This window comes from Hyperolius riggenbachi, chromosome 12, assembly GCF_040937935.1.
Source record: "Hyperolius riggenbachi isolate aHypRig1 chromosome 12, aHypRig1.pri, whole genome shotgun sequence".
Taxonomy (NCBI): domain Eukaryota; kingdom Metazoa; phylum Chordata; class Amphibia; order Anura; family Hyperoliidae; genus Hyperolius; species Hyperolius riggenbachi.
The window spans coordinates 64,926,577-64,945,194 of NC_090657.1; the positions used below are offsets into that span (position 1 = coordinate 64,926,577).

Genomic DNA, 18,618 nt, shown 5'->3' on the forward strand with positions numbered 1-18,618 from the left:
ACACAGCCATGATTGCCACTGATTTCCTGTAAGGAGCGTACAGTAGTCAGGAAATGTCACCAAGCATTGACAGTAGCATTCGGTGTTGAACTTCGGATAGATTTCGAGTAGTTTCCTTCTCAAAATCACTCGAATTAGAAACGTTAATAGGAGCACCTGAGTGGGGGCGGCTGAGGGAGAGTTAACTTGCCCATGCTGCCGTCTGCTTTAATTCGCTTCAACTGCGTCCCAAATCGCATTCGCGTCACTACCATACTTCCTCCTTTAACCTGGAAGAAGGAAGCACGGTAGTGACGCAAATGTGACTTGGAATGTGGCGTAAGACGCAATTGAAGCGCATTAAAGCAGACGGCAGCATGGGTTAGTTAACCCTCCCTCAGCCACCCCCACTCAGGTGCTAAAATTAACATTTCTAATTCGAGTGATTTTGAGTAGGAAACTACTCGAAATCTATCCGAAGCTCAACACTAGTAGCATTTAAAGTGTTCCAGAGGCGAACCTTGGGTTTATCAATGAATATAACCAGATCTTGCGTATAAGTCTACCTCAATATCAGACCCTCATAAGCTTGAATCTTTCAATGAATGTATAAAGTCTATCCAGCAAAGTTAATCCTGTGCGTTTTGATAACGTGCGGCGCACAACCGCGGGAGGGTTTTTGTGACCTAATTTTTTTTTCCATGTAGCTAGCCTATCGCTAGCTACATGATTCCACCCTCCCTGCTCTCTCCCTCCCACCCTTCCGATCGCCGGCGTAATTCCCTATCAGGAAATCTCGTTCTGAACAGGATTTCCTGCAGGGCTTCCCCCGTCGCCATGGCGATAAACGGAATGACTTAATCGGCGTTGTGCCGTCACAGGGAGTCCCGATCCACCCCATAGCGCAGCCTGACGGTGATTGGCCAGGCTGCGCAAGGGGTCTGCGGGGGGGCCCTCTTTCGCGGTGGGTAGCGTCGGATCGGCTGCGAGCGGCGGCGTTCGGGTAAGACGCGCAGCTAGCAAAGTGCTAGCTGCGTGTATAAAGAAATATTATGCAAATCGTCCCACCGAGGCCTGAGCAATCCACCGCGGCGTTACTGGACGACCTGAGCTCGTCCATAACGCCCAGGTGGTTAATGGCTACACTTTGGGACCAGGAAGGGTTAATAACTCCACTGCATAAAGTATTGCAGCTATTAACCTCTCCTGGTCCCGAGAGCAGTTCCTTAGTAGGCAATGCAGCCAGTATCTTTACCCCTACCCTATGTAATCAGCACAACCAATACCAGTCTCTATCCAACCCCCCCTCCCCCCCGGGTGATCAGCATTGCTAGTGTCTGTCCCCATTCCCCCCAGGTGATCAGCGTGGCTAGTGTTTGTCCCCATTCCCCCCAGGTAATCAGTGTGGCTAGTGTCTGTCCCTATTCCCCCCAGGTGATCAGCATGGCTAGTGTCTGTCCCCATTTCCCCCAGGTGATCAGCGTGGCTAGTGTCTGTCCTCATTCCCCCCAGGTGACCAGCATGGCTAGTGTCAGTCCCTATTCCCCCCAGGTGATCAGTGTGGCTAGTGTCTGTCCCCATTCCCCCCAGGTGATCAGCGTGGCTAGTGTCTGTCCCCATTCCACCCAGGTAATCAGCGTGGCTAGTGTCTGTCCCCATTCCCCCCATGGGGGTGATCAGCGTGGCTAGTGTTTGTCCCCATTCCCCCCAGGTGATCAGCGTGGCTAGTGTGTCCCTATTCCCCCCAGGTGATCAGCATGGCAAGTGTCTGTCCCCATACCCCCCAGGTGATCAGTGTGGCTAGTGTCTGTCCCCATTCCCCCCAGGTGATCAGTGTGGCTAGTGTCTGTCCCCATTCCCCCCAGGTGATCAGCGTGGCTAGTGTCTGTCCCCATTCCCCCCAGGTAATCAGTGTGGCTAGTGTCTGTCCCCATTCCTCCCAGGTGATCAGCATGGCAAGTGTCTGTCCCCATTCCCCCCAGGTGATCAGTGTGGCTAGTGTCTGTCCCCATTCCCCCCAGGTGATCAGTGTGGCTAGTGTCTGTCCCCATTCCACCCAGGTAATCAGCGTGGCTAGTGTCTGTACCTATTCCACCCAGGTAATCAGCGTGGCTAGTGTCTGCCCCCATTTCCCCCAGGTAATCAGCGTGGGGCTAGTAAAAAAGGGCGCACAGGGATAGTGGACAAAAAGGGCGCGTTTATTTAACCTATTCAGCACTAAATTTTCGTTTACAATCCCTTAAAAGAAAAATATGGTTTTGCATTAAAACTTAAAATTCCGGCTATACCCCGCGCCCTTTTTTCCAGGCGCCCTTTTTTGATACACGCAATCAGCATGGCTAGTGTCTGTCCACATTCCCCCCAGGTGATCAGCATGGCAAGTGTCTTTCTTCATCATTGTACTGAATAAACCTAATTCAAATAACATATTCAGTGTTAGTCCCGTACTGCAGCAGCCACATACCCGAATATCAGCAGGTTCTTCTCCACCCTGAAGCACTCCGCCCGTAGATAACGACGCGTTTTTTCATTCAGTCGCCGTGACCTGGTGGGCCGCTCCTCGGAGTCACTTTCCAGCTCTGAGAATTCCATCAGCTCATCGTCCTCAAATGAGTTGTAATGCTTGGTTTGCCTCCTGACACGAGGGCGGTCAATAACCAGACTATCCTATACCAAGAAAGTGTAAAAGGTTAGTTGCAGTTGAGAATGGTCACCAGGAGGGGATGCTATTATACAAGGTTTTGCTTACTTTCTCATTCTTGGCATCGGTGTCCAGCTCAGCAATCTTTGCCCATTTCTGCCAGAAGTTGGGGTCATCTAGGGAGATGTCTGTTCTGTTGCCGGCAGATACAAAACTGGCCTGCACAAGAAAGAGTAATGCAACATTTTAGGTGACCCTGTAGTGTAACCGATGGTATGGAGTCGCTAGTTTCTAACGGCGTTTGTCTGACAATAGAGCGGAGCATGTGTACGTGATGTCACGTGGTGGAGCGGTGTGCACAATGAAGTTAGTCGTCGCTGGGGATGAGTTGATCCGTAAGGTGGATCGCTTGCAGTTGTGGGCCGCAAGCCCCTGTACACACACCTGATTATTGGCTGAGGTGGTCCTTATCGGCCATCTCAGCTGACTTTAGTCAAACATGTGTACTAGGCTTTGCAGCGTTCCATACTAATTTATTATGGTGTTTAATTCATTAGTGCAAAAATGTTATGTTGAAAGTAATCACACTTTTACAGAACCTCAAGCCCATGGCTCTGCATCCATAGTTCTCTGAAAGACATTGTAGCCAAGTTGCGGTGCAACCTACACACACAGATTCCTTAATATGGCAACAAATCAACAGTTTGACTGGATTACCTTGGCGAATGTCGAGCCTTTCCCTTCAGACTGAATGGTTATGGTTTGTGTTCTACGCTGGAGAATCTGATCTATGTCTTCTTCACAGAACTTAGAACCTTCATCCTCCTCATCCATTAGAGCACCATACGCTCCCTTCCGGAGAAGATCCTCAACCTCTATTTTGGACAACGGCTGCACCTTGAGAGATGGGACACACCACAAAAATGAGAACAACCACATCTTTGCCATCAGCTGTTACAATAGAACTCAATGCTATGTAAAAAGTAGACATGAGAAGTAAAGTTTACTCTACAACCTTAAAGTGTACCTGAGACGAGAAAGGGGGGGGGGGGGGGGTATGTATACATACCTGGAGCTTCCTCCACCTTGTCGCTCTCTTGCCACCCTCCTCCAACTCCTGGATATTCAGCACCTGCCTCCGAATAGTATTGCAGTTAGGGCCAGTTGGCACAGACGCAGTCCGGCCACGCCCACTCCCCCGTTGTTCTCCCATAGCCAGGAGTGAGACGGGTGTGTGCGTGCGGCCGGGCATGCACAGTGCACCTCAGTTCGAAGGACTTTCCATGGCTAATTTGAGAAGATCCAGGAGGTGGAAGAGGGCGGCGAGGGAGCAATTAGCCTGGAGGGGGCTGGAGGAAGCCACAGGTATGTTTATAACTTTTCTTTCCTTCCCTCATAGGTTCTCTTTAAATCACTTCTTGAAGTCATATGAGCCCTTAATGCAGCCACACTACTATATATAAAGTGGTGTGTTTGTGGGCCCACTATGAGTCACCTAGACAGGTCAATATTTTTTAAGAGAAAGCAGAGAATCCATTTAGTACATCAATTATTAATTACAATTTATGGAAATCCCCCCAAAAATCCTGAAGTTTAACTTGGTTTTACTTTTGCAGAAGCCTCACTATAAACTATAAGGAGAGCTACCTCCTCCAGCCAGTATTCACAGTTGCTGATAAGAACTAATTAGACACATTGATCGGCTTAAACAAATACAGAACACAGAGAAGTGAATTTCTTCAGCAACGATATGTGGAATAAAGAATTTTATTGTGTGCTGTGCAAGAGATCGGGTTTGCTTTAATGATCTGATGAAGGTCAATTAACAACTATCAAATAAGTTTCTGCTAACTGCCATCAATCCTAGTCTAAAAAACATGTTTAGGTAATGTTAAAGGATACCTAAAGTGACATGTGACATGATGAGATAGACATGTGTATGTACAGTGCCTAGCACACAAATAACTATGCTGTGTTCCTTTTTTTCTTTCTCTCCCTGAAAGAGTTAAAGGAGTTACCAGGGAAAATTGAATAAAATAAGTGCTACTTACCGGGGGCTTCCTCCAGCCGCAAGCTCACAGCCTGTCCCTCACCTTAACTCTACATATTATATCCCTAGGGTAACTATGTTTTTTTAACTGTCACTTTGTCTCTCTCTCTCTTTTTTATTTTCTTTTTTTTTTATTGGGGGGGGGGGGGGGGAATACTTCGGAGGTGGGAAGAGGAGACAGAAAGGGTTAATATCTATGAGAGATGTATTTTTTCATGTACTTTTTATCCACTAGCTGTCCCCACACACTTTATCTTTTGTGCTTAGAACAGTGTTCTGAGTTCACAGGTAATGTTTGTGTATTAATTTCAATGAATGATCACTGGCTTATGGCTGAAGCTGGAATCATTCAGGCACAGAATCTGTCTATGGGTGTCAGCCTGCTTTGGAAACACAAGTTCTCATTCACCAATCACTGCTGAGTCCAGCTTTAAATGCGCCACGGGAGCACACATCCAGGCCAGGTGTCGCTGATTGAAATGGCGTGCCTGTACATCCTGTTTGCAGCAAAGGTAAGACAGAGTAACAGAGCAGCTCGGGGTGACCCAAACCGCTAGGAATGTATAGGGTGATAAAAGAGACCGAAAAGCCCCCCAGCAAAGGTAAGCAAACTGGACTCGCATGTAACAGAGGTGCTGTACTTGGCTAAACAACTTCCAAGTTACTCCTATCTGTATTATTGCCAGAGGACCCGCGAAACGTGTTGGATTTGTTCTGGAGTATGAATTAAATCTTGTTGAAACCATACATAGTGGTTGTGTTTGGTTTTGGGGAGGTAAGTCCATCCTTGCCCCCCAACTTTTATCTGTTTTTACTATGATCAATTTTTACTCTGCTGGCGCCTCTGTTCCCATTGCAATTATTGTTAGCCACCTGGTGGATGGGTGAACACCCCTTGTTTCCCTTCTACAGAGAGCGACTTTTTAGCCTGAGTGGGGACAGGCCTAATATCCCCATAAGTGCTTTAAGTGGTTGCCTGAACCCGGCGGCAACCCATACTTGTGAGTATATTTGTATTTGCTACTACCTTGGCATTCCTTTATCATTAATAATACACTATTGGGGGCTCTTGATTGTGTTTTTCCTTTCTTTTACATATAGACTTGCATGTACTTCCTGTTTGCGATAAATGGTTAAGCAGTTCATGAAAATTACCCCATTTGTGTTTCCTTTCCTGTTGATGTCTTGTAGGACTGCCTTGTCCAATCCCAGCTTTAGGCTGGCCTTGTCAAACATCTCCCGCTCGTAAGAATTCCGCGTGATCAGGCGATAAACTTTCACTGCCTTGCTCTGGCCAATACGGTGGCAGCGCGCTTGGGCCTGAAATTATTAGGATACAACATAATAATTCATACTATGAAAATCCAAATGCATGGCCGACATTCAACATTACAAAAGACATTATTACAAAATTCCAGGAAGCAAGTCACGAATACACGGAGGCTGCAATGTGTGTAGGAAGGAAGGCAACACTATCCTTTGAACCTCCTACTTTAATATGTAACGCTCTCCATAATCTTTCTCTCCTATACATCACTTCACTGGTTTCCATATACCACCCCAAACACCAAACTTCACTCTGCGCATGACCTTCTGCTGCTCTCCTCGAAAATCAACTCTTCATGCTCATATACACACACAAGACTTCTCATGAGCCACCCCCTTCTGATGGAATTCCTTTCCTAAGAACGTCTGTCACTCTCCAACTTCTAAAACCTTTAAGTGCACCCTTTAAAAAAACTCACCTTATCAGATAGGCATACAAACTAACTTAGGCTATTCACACTCAGCCCCTGACAAAGCCCTATATTAGAAACCAATATTAAGAAGAACATGCTTTAATGTAGGAAGAATGGTCCTATTCATTTCCAACTTCCAATAGTCTGCTGAGGAAACAGCAGCGTAATGGCTCAAAGAATTCAACATGAATTGAAGTTTATAAGTAGTACCATTATGAATTAGTACGCGAGACTATATTGAGCTTTTTTTTTTTATAACTGTTAAGTTTCACTGAGGATACTTTGGGTGGAACGGCAGATCCCGTAACACTTGCCTGCAGATCATTTTGAGGGTTCCAGTCAGAATCGAAGATGATGCAAGTATCAGCAGCTGTCAAGTTTATCCCCAGGCCTCCAGCACGAGTGCAGAGCAGGAACACGAATCGATCAGAGTCTGGTTTACAGAATCTGTCTATGGCTGCCTGTCGGAGATTACCTCTCACTCTTCCATCTATGCGTTCATAGGTGTACCTGTAACCAAAATAAACCAGTACAGTGATCAGGACCTGATCCCCTTAGGCAACATCACTGGGCGAGGCTGCAAAAACGCACAGTGTTGCTATGCGGGGGGAAGGCATGTGTGACGACATGCGGCAGAGTGGCGTGAACAATGGGATCAGTGTCGCTGGGGTTCAATAAATCCGCTGGGCGGATTGCTAGCAAGTTGGGGATTGGAGGCTGCCGTACACACGCCTGATTATCGGCTGAGGCAGTCGTTATTGGCCACCTCAACCGACTTAAGTCAGGTGTGTGTATGGGTCTTAAAGAGAACCCGAGGTGTTGTGGGGGGAGGGGGGAGGCAGATGGGACACAGAGGCATGTTATCTGCCTCATGACATGCCTCTGTGTCCCCACACCGCTGCGGTTTCCCCCCAGCCCCCTCCTCCCCTTCAGATTAGCAACAATATTTAGAGGCGTTCATGCAAAGTTTTCCGAGCTGCCATTGGGCAGCTATCTCTCCCTGGCCACGTCCCCTGCCGCTCCTCCGCCTCCCTGCACACTGTGAGAGAGAAACAATCTCTCCTTCCAGCGTCGTGACCCAGAGGTCACGAAAGTAAAAGTGGGCCAATGCGGCCCACAGTAACGGCGGCGTGAGGCGTGGATGGCGGCAACCTTATCTGCTCAGCCCCCTGGATCAGGAAGCATAATATATATATATATATATATATATATATATATATATATATATATATATATATATTTTTATTTTTTTTTATGAGCCCACCTCGGGCTCTCTTTAAGGATGTATTCTTTTGTATGTAGAGATGTTTGTTTTGTTTTTTTGTTATGGAAAAAAAACATACCAATATTTGCTGATGGGGGGGTGACAAGTTGTGATTTATTATGGCACCAAAAAGGGGCAGAAACAGCCCTTCTCATGCTTTCCTCACATTCCAATGATAGGCCTCACCTCCTCTGGATGAGATAGTCCTCCAGGATATCCAGGCAGCGAACCATCTGGGAGAAGATGAGAACTTTGTGTCCTCCAGCAATAAGCTTTGGCAACAGCTTATCAATCAGCACCAGCTTTCCTGCCCCTTGTATCATAGCCTGGAGCTGGAAATCTGAGGCATCAGGGTTGTGCGCCTTGCGAAAATCCTCTAATATCTTTTCTTCAGCACCTACGGAAAGGATGGAATTTTGTTTTTACAGCGCACCTGAAGTGAGAGCAATACAGAGGCCGACATTCTTACTTTTCCTTTTAAACAATGCAAATTGCCTGCCTGTCCTGCTGATCTTTAAGCCATACCCCCTGAACAAGCATACAGATCAGGTGTTTCTGACTGACGTCCGACTAGTTTTTACACATGCTTATTTCAGGTGCGTGATTCAGACACTACTGCAGCAAAACAGATCAGTGGGACTGCCAGACAACTAGAATTGTCTAAAAGGAAATAAATATGGCAGCCGCCATGTACTTCTCACTTTAGGTGTACTTAAACCAATAAACTTCTCCAATGATTTATCCGTCTTTTTTTTTTACTATAAAGAAAAAAGTAGTGGTGGTGAAAATGCTGAAACAATGTCTGATATTACGACAAACTTTTTTAACAGCAGACCCTGAAAAATGCAAAATCTAAGCAATGTAACAAAACAAAACAGAGCTTCTGAAACATGAGGCCTTACAACTGTGAGGACTTAAACTGCACTAATGATGCCTTCTAGGACTGTAGAAAGACCAGTTTTCTAGCAAGACCGCCTTTCTCTCCCTGGGTTACATAGACTTCTCTGTTTCTTGCCACCATTAGTAAAGCTGAACTGGGTGGGTTTACATTTTAAAGAGGACGACTCAAAACAAATTTGCCCAGTCATCTGGTGATTTAAAAAGTTAGATATTTTATGCTGGAGGTACACAATTTACAAACCTTCAATGACACTTCCCTTCTGCAATCCAGAGGCACTGTAAGTTTTATGGTCACAGTATTCATGCTCATACTGAACCTCAAAAGGACTGGAGGGCATACAAGATCTCTGACTCTCCTACACGAGGACCGGTGGCGGGGAACGTTGCATCAGAAGAGGACGGCGTGGGACAATCCAGCTGCATGGGCTGATAGAAGCCCCAGGTAAGTGGCAGTTTTTGTTTTTTAAAAGGTCAACAGAAGTCAGTATCTGATTGTATTTGCCTCGAGTACACTTAAAGTGCTCCTGTAAATGGCAATCAATGTGTTTAGATGACTTGGGAAGCCTATAAAGCTTCCTCATAGGAGGCCAGGCTACAATTACAACAGCATGGCCAGGGTATAAGGTGTGGCTGGCTGAACTTCCAAACCAGAGAGTCAAGCCAAACACAAGGCGTCCGTGAGGTAAAGCAGAGCCCTGTTAGTGGCAGCAGTCTGCACTGCTGAAGTGATAATACTGCTCTATGCAAATTCACCACTAGATTTCTGTCATGCAATCCTCTATTAGCTCATTTAGTAAATTCTGGACCTCCTTGTTACCAGCAGTTAATATGAACTGGACAATGATAGTGACTGTTACACCGAACTCACCATTTATCAAGTACGGATGATTGCAGCACTTTCGTAGTTCCATCATAGTGTTAATAAGATTGGGCATGTTATGCTGGTTGGCCCCCTTGGCCAGGAATGTGAAGTTCTTCTCCAGGATTGCCCGGTAGTACTTCTTCTGAATATTGGTCAGCTCCACCTCAATGATGGTTTCTTGCTTTGGAGCCAGGTTCTTCTCAACGTCATCCTTCAACCTCCTCAGCATCATCGGCTTCAGGATGGACTGCAGCCTCTTCACCTGAGGAAGTGCCAAACAATTTATTGATATATTCGAGACAAGAAGCCTTATACCCAAAAGCAACAGATTCCACAACTCCTGGCAAAGGAACACAATTTATGATGCATTCACTGAAATCATCACATTTCTAAATAAAACTAGCAAATTCTGCATATCTAAGAGCTTCCTATAATTCCCTGCACAGCTGGACTCATCCCAACTCTGTAAGGACTGCAATACATAAATTAATACTTCCATTCAATCGTGCACTCTCAGTCTTTCAACAATTTGAATGCTAATGCATTCTTTTATTTTTGAATGTGCATATGTTATGCCTCTCACATAACTCAGAAAGGGAGTCCCTTCATTATCACAATTAAGCAGCTTGTTCCCTAAATAACACAAGCTATATACAGGTCGTCCCCAACTTACGAACGCCCCGCTGATACGAACGGCATGGATTCAGTGTTTCCATGAGAACAAGCACAACATTTTTTTTTTTCCAAAATTGGACTTCTAGTTTTTGAGAAAATCAATTTTAAAAAATGCAAAGAAAAAATGGCTTTTAAACTGTTATAAGTATGCACAGAGGGCAGAGGTGACACAGAGCGGGACACTGGAGGCACAGAGGAGGTACAGGGGACAGAGATAACATATTGTTCCGACTTAAGAACAGATTCAGGTTAAGAACGAACCTACAGTCCCTATCTCGTTCGTTAACCGGGGACTACCTGTACTTCAAATAACACGCAGAAAGCAGACAGGCATGTCCCCAATGAAAACAATTTGACAGCATGGTTCTCAAATAACATAATTAACTTCCCTAGCAATCAATTTCCCCAGGATTTCTGTGCAAAAAGTGGTTAAGTTAATTTCAAATCATTTTCAAGCATTTTTTTGTACTTACTTTTTTTAAAGGATACCCTAACTGAAATGTGACATAATGAGATAGACATATGTATGTACAGTGCCTAGCACACAGATAACTTTGCTGTGTTCCTTTTTTGTTTTTCTGCCTGAAAGAGTTAAATATAAGGTATGCAAGTGGCTGACTCAGTCCTGACTCAGACAGGAAGTGACTACAGTGTGACCCTCACGGATAAGAAATTCCAACTATAAAACACTTTCCTAGCAGAAAATGGCTTCTGAGAGCAAGAAAGAGGTAAAAAAGGGGAATTTTTTATCAGTGAGGGTCACACTGTAGTCACTTCCTGTCTGAGTCAGGACTGAGTCAGCCACTTACATACCTGATATTTAACTCTTTCAGGCAGAGAAAGAAAAAAAGGAACACAGCATAGTTATCTGTGTGCTAGGCACTGTACATACACATGTCTATCATTATGTCAGTTGGGGTATCCTTTAATATTGAATTCAATATAGGTTATTGTATTGAATTCAATAAAAAAAAAATAGTTTGCCGCCAGATGTTGATGACACAGCGTGACCCTGGCGTCATAAACACTGATCGCCAGGGAACATGTTATCGCCGAGAGAGACGCGAATCTGCCGAGGGACATGTAAGAAGATGCGGGGGGAGCTATCAGAGGTACAAGAGGCATCAGCACGTGAATGGTGAGTATAAACCCCAGTATAGGTTAGCCAGCTATAGGTGCCCCAATATAGGTTAGCCAGCTTTAGTTGCCCCAGTATAGGTAAGCCAGCTATAGGTGCCACTGTATAGGTAAACTAGCTATAGTTGCCCCAGCATAGGTAAGGCAGCTGTAGTTGCCCCAGTACAGTTAGCAGCCAAAATCTCCCCCTCCCTCCTGATCCCCCGATGCTGCTGTGAGTAGAGCCGGCGAGTATTACTCACCTTGCCTCTCTCCAGTGATGATCTTACATCCTCCACCGTACAGCTCAGGGCTGCTGTCACAGTACCGGGGACGCGGAAGTACCGGGGACAGGGAATCACAGTACTGAGGGTGCTTGATAAAATAGCGGACGCCGAGCCTTCCCGCTATGCAAATTACAGCTCTGCATAGTGGGCGTGGCGCAGATATTGTTGCCATAGAGAGAGAGTGTGAGTGCGTTTCCTTATGTGCAATTAGTGGTGTTCGGTATCGACTCCTACTACATGTACCATTATTGGCCTTTGCTTTTAGTAAGGTGGGATTGGTTTGGTTATAGGGGATGTGTTCTTATGTGCAGATATGCACACATCACTTCAAGGGGCGGAGCTAAGGCACCGGGAAACCGGACCGGCGTGGCGTAGCCATTCTGAACCGCAGTCAACTGTGAGAGTGTTTAAGATTGATTACTCTTGGGTAAGATACTTTATTAGCCTCTGAGGAAGTGTTTGTAACGTTAAACGTCTGTCAGGCTTGTTAACCTCCACTGCTAACCACGCTGTCTGTATGCATCGGTGATTAACTACTTGTTGCACGCCATGCAGTATATTCAAGGCCCTGCAAAATTGACAGGATGCACCAGGGCCATGAATACAAGTCTGCAGCGGCGTGCAGCCGACGCTCACTCCCGTTCGTCCGCGTGCACCACCGTTACCGCCGCTTAGAGGGGAAGTTAATAAATGGGACCGCAGGTGCTTATGTAAGTGAATCGGAAATAATGACTGAGGACATCTTGTGGCCAAATAGTATATTACACCAAAATTCATTTTGTTTAATAAAAATCCCCACACTGACTTTTATAATTAACTATTACCCTCCCACACCCTCTCATAGTACCCAAGCATACATATATACACACACATATAATATATTATACATATATATATATATATATATATATATATATATATATATATATATATATATATATATATAAAACATTAAAAAAATATGTATAAGTAGTTACCTTAGAGACTGGACTTTTTAAAAATGTATGTCAAGGCGGTATATTACTATTAATTTTTAATTTATGGGCTTGTAATTAGTGATGGACGCAAAACTGAAAAAATGCACCTTTATTTGCAAATAAAATATTGGCACCATACATTGTACTAGGGAAATTTTTTAAACGTTGCAATAACCGGGACAAACGGGCAAATAAAATGTGTGGCTTTTATCCACAGTAGAACGTTTTATTTTAACACTATAATGGCCCAAAACTGAAAAATAATGCACTTTCAATTTTTTCTTATTATTCATGTTAAAATGCATTTAGGATAAAATCATTCTTGGCATACTTTACCTCCCAAAGAAAGCCTAATTGCAGGGCTGTGGAGTCGGTACAAAAATCCACCGACTCAGACTCCTAAGTTTAGGATTCCACCGACTGACTCCTCGACTCCGACTCCTCTAATTTGCATATTACAAGCTTGTTGATTGAAAGTATGTAACATGAAATTCGTCTCCTAACTGCCAACGCTTAGGAATTTTAAAAAACAACTGAAGTGAGAAGGATTTGGAGACTTATTCGCTTTAGTCATAGACTAAAACTAGTCCTTGGTAAGAGTACTTGTAAAAGGTACAGGCCAGAACAAAGAACATCTATCAGGCCCTAGGCAATGTAACTGTGGGTACATGTAAGAATGATGTACAGGTACTCTGCAGGGGAATAAGGAGATTCTTCCTCTATCACACATTCTTCATGCACAATCTGAACCAGGTTTATGGGTGATAGACAACACCTCTGTGTTCAATGTGCACAACATTATCAGTGGATTCCCTGCAGCTCTGTGGAGAGTGCATATGTAGAGTATAGTACTACTGTGTAACAAAGTAAGCCTGAGACAGATGAAATTAAAGTTTTATACATACCTGGGGCTTCCTCCAGCCCCCTTCAGGCTAATCAGTCCATCGCTGTCCTCCTCCACCACCTGGATCTTCTGCTATAAGTCCAGGTACTTGAGCCAGTCTGGTGTAGTGCGCATGCACACACTCCGCCGCTGGGAGCGTACTACACCTGCGCAGCACTATTGCGCAGGTGGAGAACGCGCCTGGCTGTGGAAGCGGCATGCAGCCGGACTGCGCTGACTGGCTGAATTACCTGGACTCATAGCAGAAGATCCGGGTGGTGGAGGTGGACATCGAGGGACTGATTAGCCTGAAGGGGGCTGGAAGAAGCCCCAGGTATGTATAAAACTTTTCTTTTCATCCTTCTCAGGTACCATTTAATTCGTAGTCACCAAACCAAATTTTAACAACATATCAAATTATTTGAATTCATGAGCAAAGGGAGTGCGTACATTTACATTTGCATAAATCAGAATCAACGCAGAATTACTTTCATCTCATTGACCATCTCTATTAGTGACACGGCTACACATCAGGCTTTATTCTTACGGCATAGATGTTATTTAGTATATATAAGAGATTCCTGTGTACACATCATATATACAGTCACAATCAGATGTGTATATCTGACTTTAAAAATACGGGGACTGCTTTATTGAAGCAGCACAAGTCATTCATTTTGATTGGTTTACTTCATTTTTTTGTGGACTAAGCACAGCTATTACTGTATGTATAAATTATTTATGATGACTATTATCTGAGAAATAGAACATTTTATCATATTTTCTATTTTAATTACAGTTTAAATTCATTAGGAGTCGGTGCATTTTTTCCCCGACTCCGACTCTAGGCACCCAAAATTGCCCCGACTTCGACTCCACGACTCCGACTCCACAGCCCTGCCTAATTGGTGGCGAGAAAAACAAGATATAGATCATTATGCTGTGATTAGTAGTAGTTAAGTTATTGGTGAAAGAAAGGGAGGAGCGCTGACAGATGAAAATTGCTCTGGTCCACAAGGGGGAAAACCCCTCAGTCATCAAGTGGTTGAAAGGTACCGATAGCATTCACTGTGCCTCCTTCCCTCTTCTTCATTCAGATGTGCACATATGCAGTTGTGACCTATAAAGATTTTGTACTTTTCTAATTACTAGTGAGTGCAACCCTTCTTTTTTGTTTATGAGTTACACTGAGAAATTTTCCTGCAATGGACAGACTTCCTGTGCCCACGTACATCAAGCATGGATTACAAAAGATTACAAAAAATACAGACCACAGAAAAGAAATCAGAATTGTATTTTATTTTTTTAATACCGGTTCACTGTAAATTGTTCCAGCGATCTAAGCTGTCCAAGGAAACTAAATGAGCTCTCTCTTGAAACACCACTGATTGTGAAGCTGAGAAAATGATTCTAGACCTTTTCTAACACAGAAAGAGCCAATCATTAAATTCATTACATGCGGTTACCCTCCTATAGTGCAAATAGACTGTCTACCGTGCCAAATTACAACCTTCTCTGTTCAGAAATACCCTGCAGCACTGATCTCCACTCCGCAGCTAATTAGTGGAAACAATCCCCCAAGCCCGTGAGCTCAGGGAAATCCATCTCGGCAATAATCACCATTTTCTCCACCGCCGCATGCAATTTTCACCATTAAAAACTTTACAGAAAGTGACGACTACCAAATCCGTTCACAGGTTCTCAGGACCTCCGACCGCTGTAATTACACTGTAAGACTGTAAACAGTGCAGCGTAGGAGGTGTAACTGATGATTAGTGCCCTCGAGTCTCCTCACCTGTGCCGCTAAGTGTTTTACTGTAATACAGAAACTGGGAGGAACGAGAGGTAACAGAGAATAATTACTCAGGCCTTCTTGTCAGATTGAATCAGAACAGCGATAAGAGGAATGCTGCATGAGGCACTTCACCACAGCTGCTCTGAATACTAATATGGAAATCTTATGAAGCGCACAAAAATGTATCATGCTGCCTGAACTGTCCACTCCATCCGCATCTCCTAATATGCTACATCAAAATACAACAGGGGCACAAACTTTTATAAGGTATGCAAAGACTTTCTTAAAGGACAAATGAAGTGAGAGAGATATGGAGGCTGCCATATTTACTTCCTTTCAAACAATATCAGTTGCCTAACAGTTCTGCTGATCTATTTGACTGAAGAAGTGTCTGAACCACACACCAGAAACATTTGCTTAAAAGGAAATAAACATGGCAGCCTCCATATCCCTCTTGCTTCAGCTGTCTTTTAAAGGATACCTGAGGGGACGTGTGACATGATGAGATAGACATGTGTATGTACAGTGCCAAGCACACTAATAACTATGCTGTGTTCCTTTTTTTCTTTCTCTGACTGAAAGAGTTAAATATCAGTTATGAAAGTGGCTGACTCAGTCCTGACTCAGACAGGAAGTGACTACAGTGTGACCTTCAGTGAAAAGAAATTACAACTACTTAACCACTTGAGAACCGTAGGGTTTACCCCTCTTAAGGACCAGACCCTTTTTTTCCATTCAGACCACTGCAGCTTTCACGGTTTATTGCTCGCTCATACAACCTACCACCTAAATGAATGTTGGCTCCTTTTCTTGTCACTAATAAAGCTTTCTTTTGGTGCTATTTGATTGCTGCTGCGATTTTTACTTTTTATTATATTCATCAAAAAAGACATGAATTTTGTCAAAAAAAATGATTTTTTTAACTTTCTGTGCTGACATTTTTTAAATAAAGTAAAATTTCTGTAAACATGCAGCACGAAAAATGTTGCCAAACATGTTTTTGATAAAAAAAAACCCATTCAGCCTATATTTATTGGTTTGGGTAAAAGTTATAGCGTTTGCAAACTATGGTGCAAAAAGTGAATTTTCCCATTTTGTAGCACCACCTGTCTGACCACCTGTCATGATTCATGAAGGGCTTGAGTTCCAGGATAGTGTAAATAGCCCCCAAATGACCCCATTTTGAAAAGAAGACATCCCAAAGTATTCACTGAGAGGCATAGCGAGTTCATAGAAGATATTTTTTTGTCACAAGTTAGCAGAAAATGACACTTTGTGACAAGGAAAAAAAAAAAAGTTTCCATTTCTGCTAACTTGTGACAAAAAAAAAAAAAAAAATGAAATCTGCCACGGACTCACCATGCCCCTCTCTGAATACCTTGAAGTGTCTACTTTCCAAAATGGGGTCATTTGTGGGGTGTGTTTACTGTCCTCGCATTTTGGGGGTTGCTAATTTGTAAGCACCCCTGTAAAGCCTAAAGGTGCTCATTGGACTTTGGGCCCCTTAGCGCAGTTAGGCTGCAAAAAAGTGCCACATATGTGGTATTGCCGTACTCAGGAGAAGTAGTATAATGTGTTTTGGGGTGTATTTTTACACATACCCATGCTGGGTGGGAGAAATATCTCTGTAAATGACAATTGTTTGATTTTTTTTTTTTTACACACAATTGTCCATTTACAGAGATATTTCTCCCACTCAGCATGGGTATGTGTAAAAATACACCCCAAAACACATTATACTACTTCTCCTGAGTACGGCGATAACACATGTGTGGCACTTTTTTGCACCCTAACTGCGCTAAGGGGCCCAAAGTCCAACGAGTACCTTTAGGATTTCACAGGTCATTTTTGTTTCAAGACTACTACTCACGATTTAGGGCCCCTAAAATGCCAGGGCAGTATAGGAACCCCACTAATGACACCATTTTAGAAAGAAGACACCCCAAGGTATTCCGTTAGGAGTATGGCGAGTTCATAGAAGATTTTATTTTTTGTCACAAGTTAGCGGAAATTGATTTTAATTGTTTTGTTTCACAAAGTGTCATTTTCCGCTAACTTGTGACAAAAAATAAAATCTTCTATGAACTCACCATACTCCTAACGGAATACCTTTGGGTGTCTTCTTTCTAGAATGGGGTCATTTGTGGGGTTCCTATACTGCCCTGGCATTTTAGGGGCCCTAAACCGTGAGGAGTAGTCTTGAAACCAAATGTCGCAAAATGACCTGTGAAATCCTAAAGGTACTCATTGGACTTTGGGCCCCTTAGCGCACTTAGGGTGTAAAAAAGTGCCACACATGTGGTACCGCCGTACTCAGGAGAAGTAGTATAATGTGTTTTGGGGTGTATTTTTACACATACCCATGCTGGGTGGGAGAAATATCTCTGTAAATGACTTCTCCCACCCAGCATGGGTATGTGTAAAAATACACCCCAAAACACATTATACTACTTCTCCTGAGTACGGCGATACCACGTGTGACACTTTTTTGCAGCCTAGGTGCGCTAAGGGGCCCAACGTCCTATTCACAGGTCATTTTGAGGCATTTGTTTTCTAGACTACTCCTCACGGTTTAGGGCCCCTAAAACGCCAGGGCAATATAGGAACCCCACAAGTGACCCTATTTTAGAAAGAAGACACCCCAAGGTATTCCGTTAGGTGTATGGCGAGTTCATAGAAGATTTTATTTTTTGTCACAAGTTAGTGAAAAATGACACTTTGTGAAAAAAAAAAAAACAATAAAAATCAATTTCCGCTAACTTTTGACAAAAAAATAAAATCTTCTATGAACTCGTCATACACCTAACAGAATATCTTGGGGTGTCTTTTTCTAAAATGGGGTCACTTGTGGGGTTCCTATACCGCCCTGGCATTTTACGGGCCCAAAACCGTGAGTAGTCTGGAAACCAAATGTCTCAAAATGACTGTTCAGGGGTATAAGCATCTGCAAATTTTGATGACAGGTGGTCTATGAGGGGGCGAATTTTGTGGAACCAGTCATAAGCATGGTGGCCTTTTAGATGACAGGTTGTATTGGGCCTGATCTGATGGATAGGAGTGCTAGGGGGGTGACAGGAGGTGATTGATGGGTGTCTCAGGGGGTGGTTAGAGGGGAAAATAGATGCAATCAATGCACTGGGGAGGTGATCGGAAGGGGGTCTGAGGGGGATCTGAGGGTTTGGCCGAGTGATCAGGAGCCCACACGGGGCAAATTAGGGCCTGATCTGATGGGTAGGTGTGCTAGGGGGTGACAGGAGGTGATTGATGGGTGTCTCAAGGTGTGATTAGAGGGGGGAACAGATGCAAGCAATGCACTGGCGAGGTGATCAGGGCTGGGGTCTGAGGGCGTTCTGAGGGTGTGGGCGGGTGATTGAGTGCCCTAGGGGCAGATAGGGGTCTAATCTAATGGGTAGCAGTGACAGGGGGTGATTGATGGGTAATTAGTGGGTG

At 44.0% G+C, this 18,618-nt stretch overlaps 1 protein-coding gene across 4 annotated transcripts in view; it reads right to left on the reverse strand.

Annotated features, from left to right (window-relative positions):
- CHD6 (chromodomain helicase DNA binding protein 6) overlaps nt 1-18,618 on the reverse strand; it is a 188,861-nt gene that overhangs the window by 60,672 nt on the left and 109,571 nt on the right. For all 4 annotated transcript variants that reach the window (XM_068264246.1, XM_068264244.1, XM_068264245.1 and 1 more), the window contains 7 exons: nt 9,442-9,697; nt 7,860-8,070; nt 6,724-6,919; nt 5,826-5,990; nt 3,338-3,517; nt 2,729-2,839; nt 2,444-2,646 (listed from right to left, as the gene is read on the reverse strand). In XM_068264246.1, coding sequence (XP_068120347.1) covers nt 2,444-2,646; nt 2,729-2,839; nt 3,338-3,517; nt 5,826-5,990; nt 6,724-6,919; nt 7,860-8,070; nt 9,442-9,697 — 1,322 coding nt within the window. The remainder of the gene's footprint in view (nt 1-2,443; nt 2,647-2,728; nt 2,840-3,337; nt 3,518-5,825; nt 5,991-6,723; nt 6,920-7,859; nt 8,071-9,441; nt 9,698-18,618) is intronic.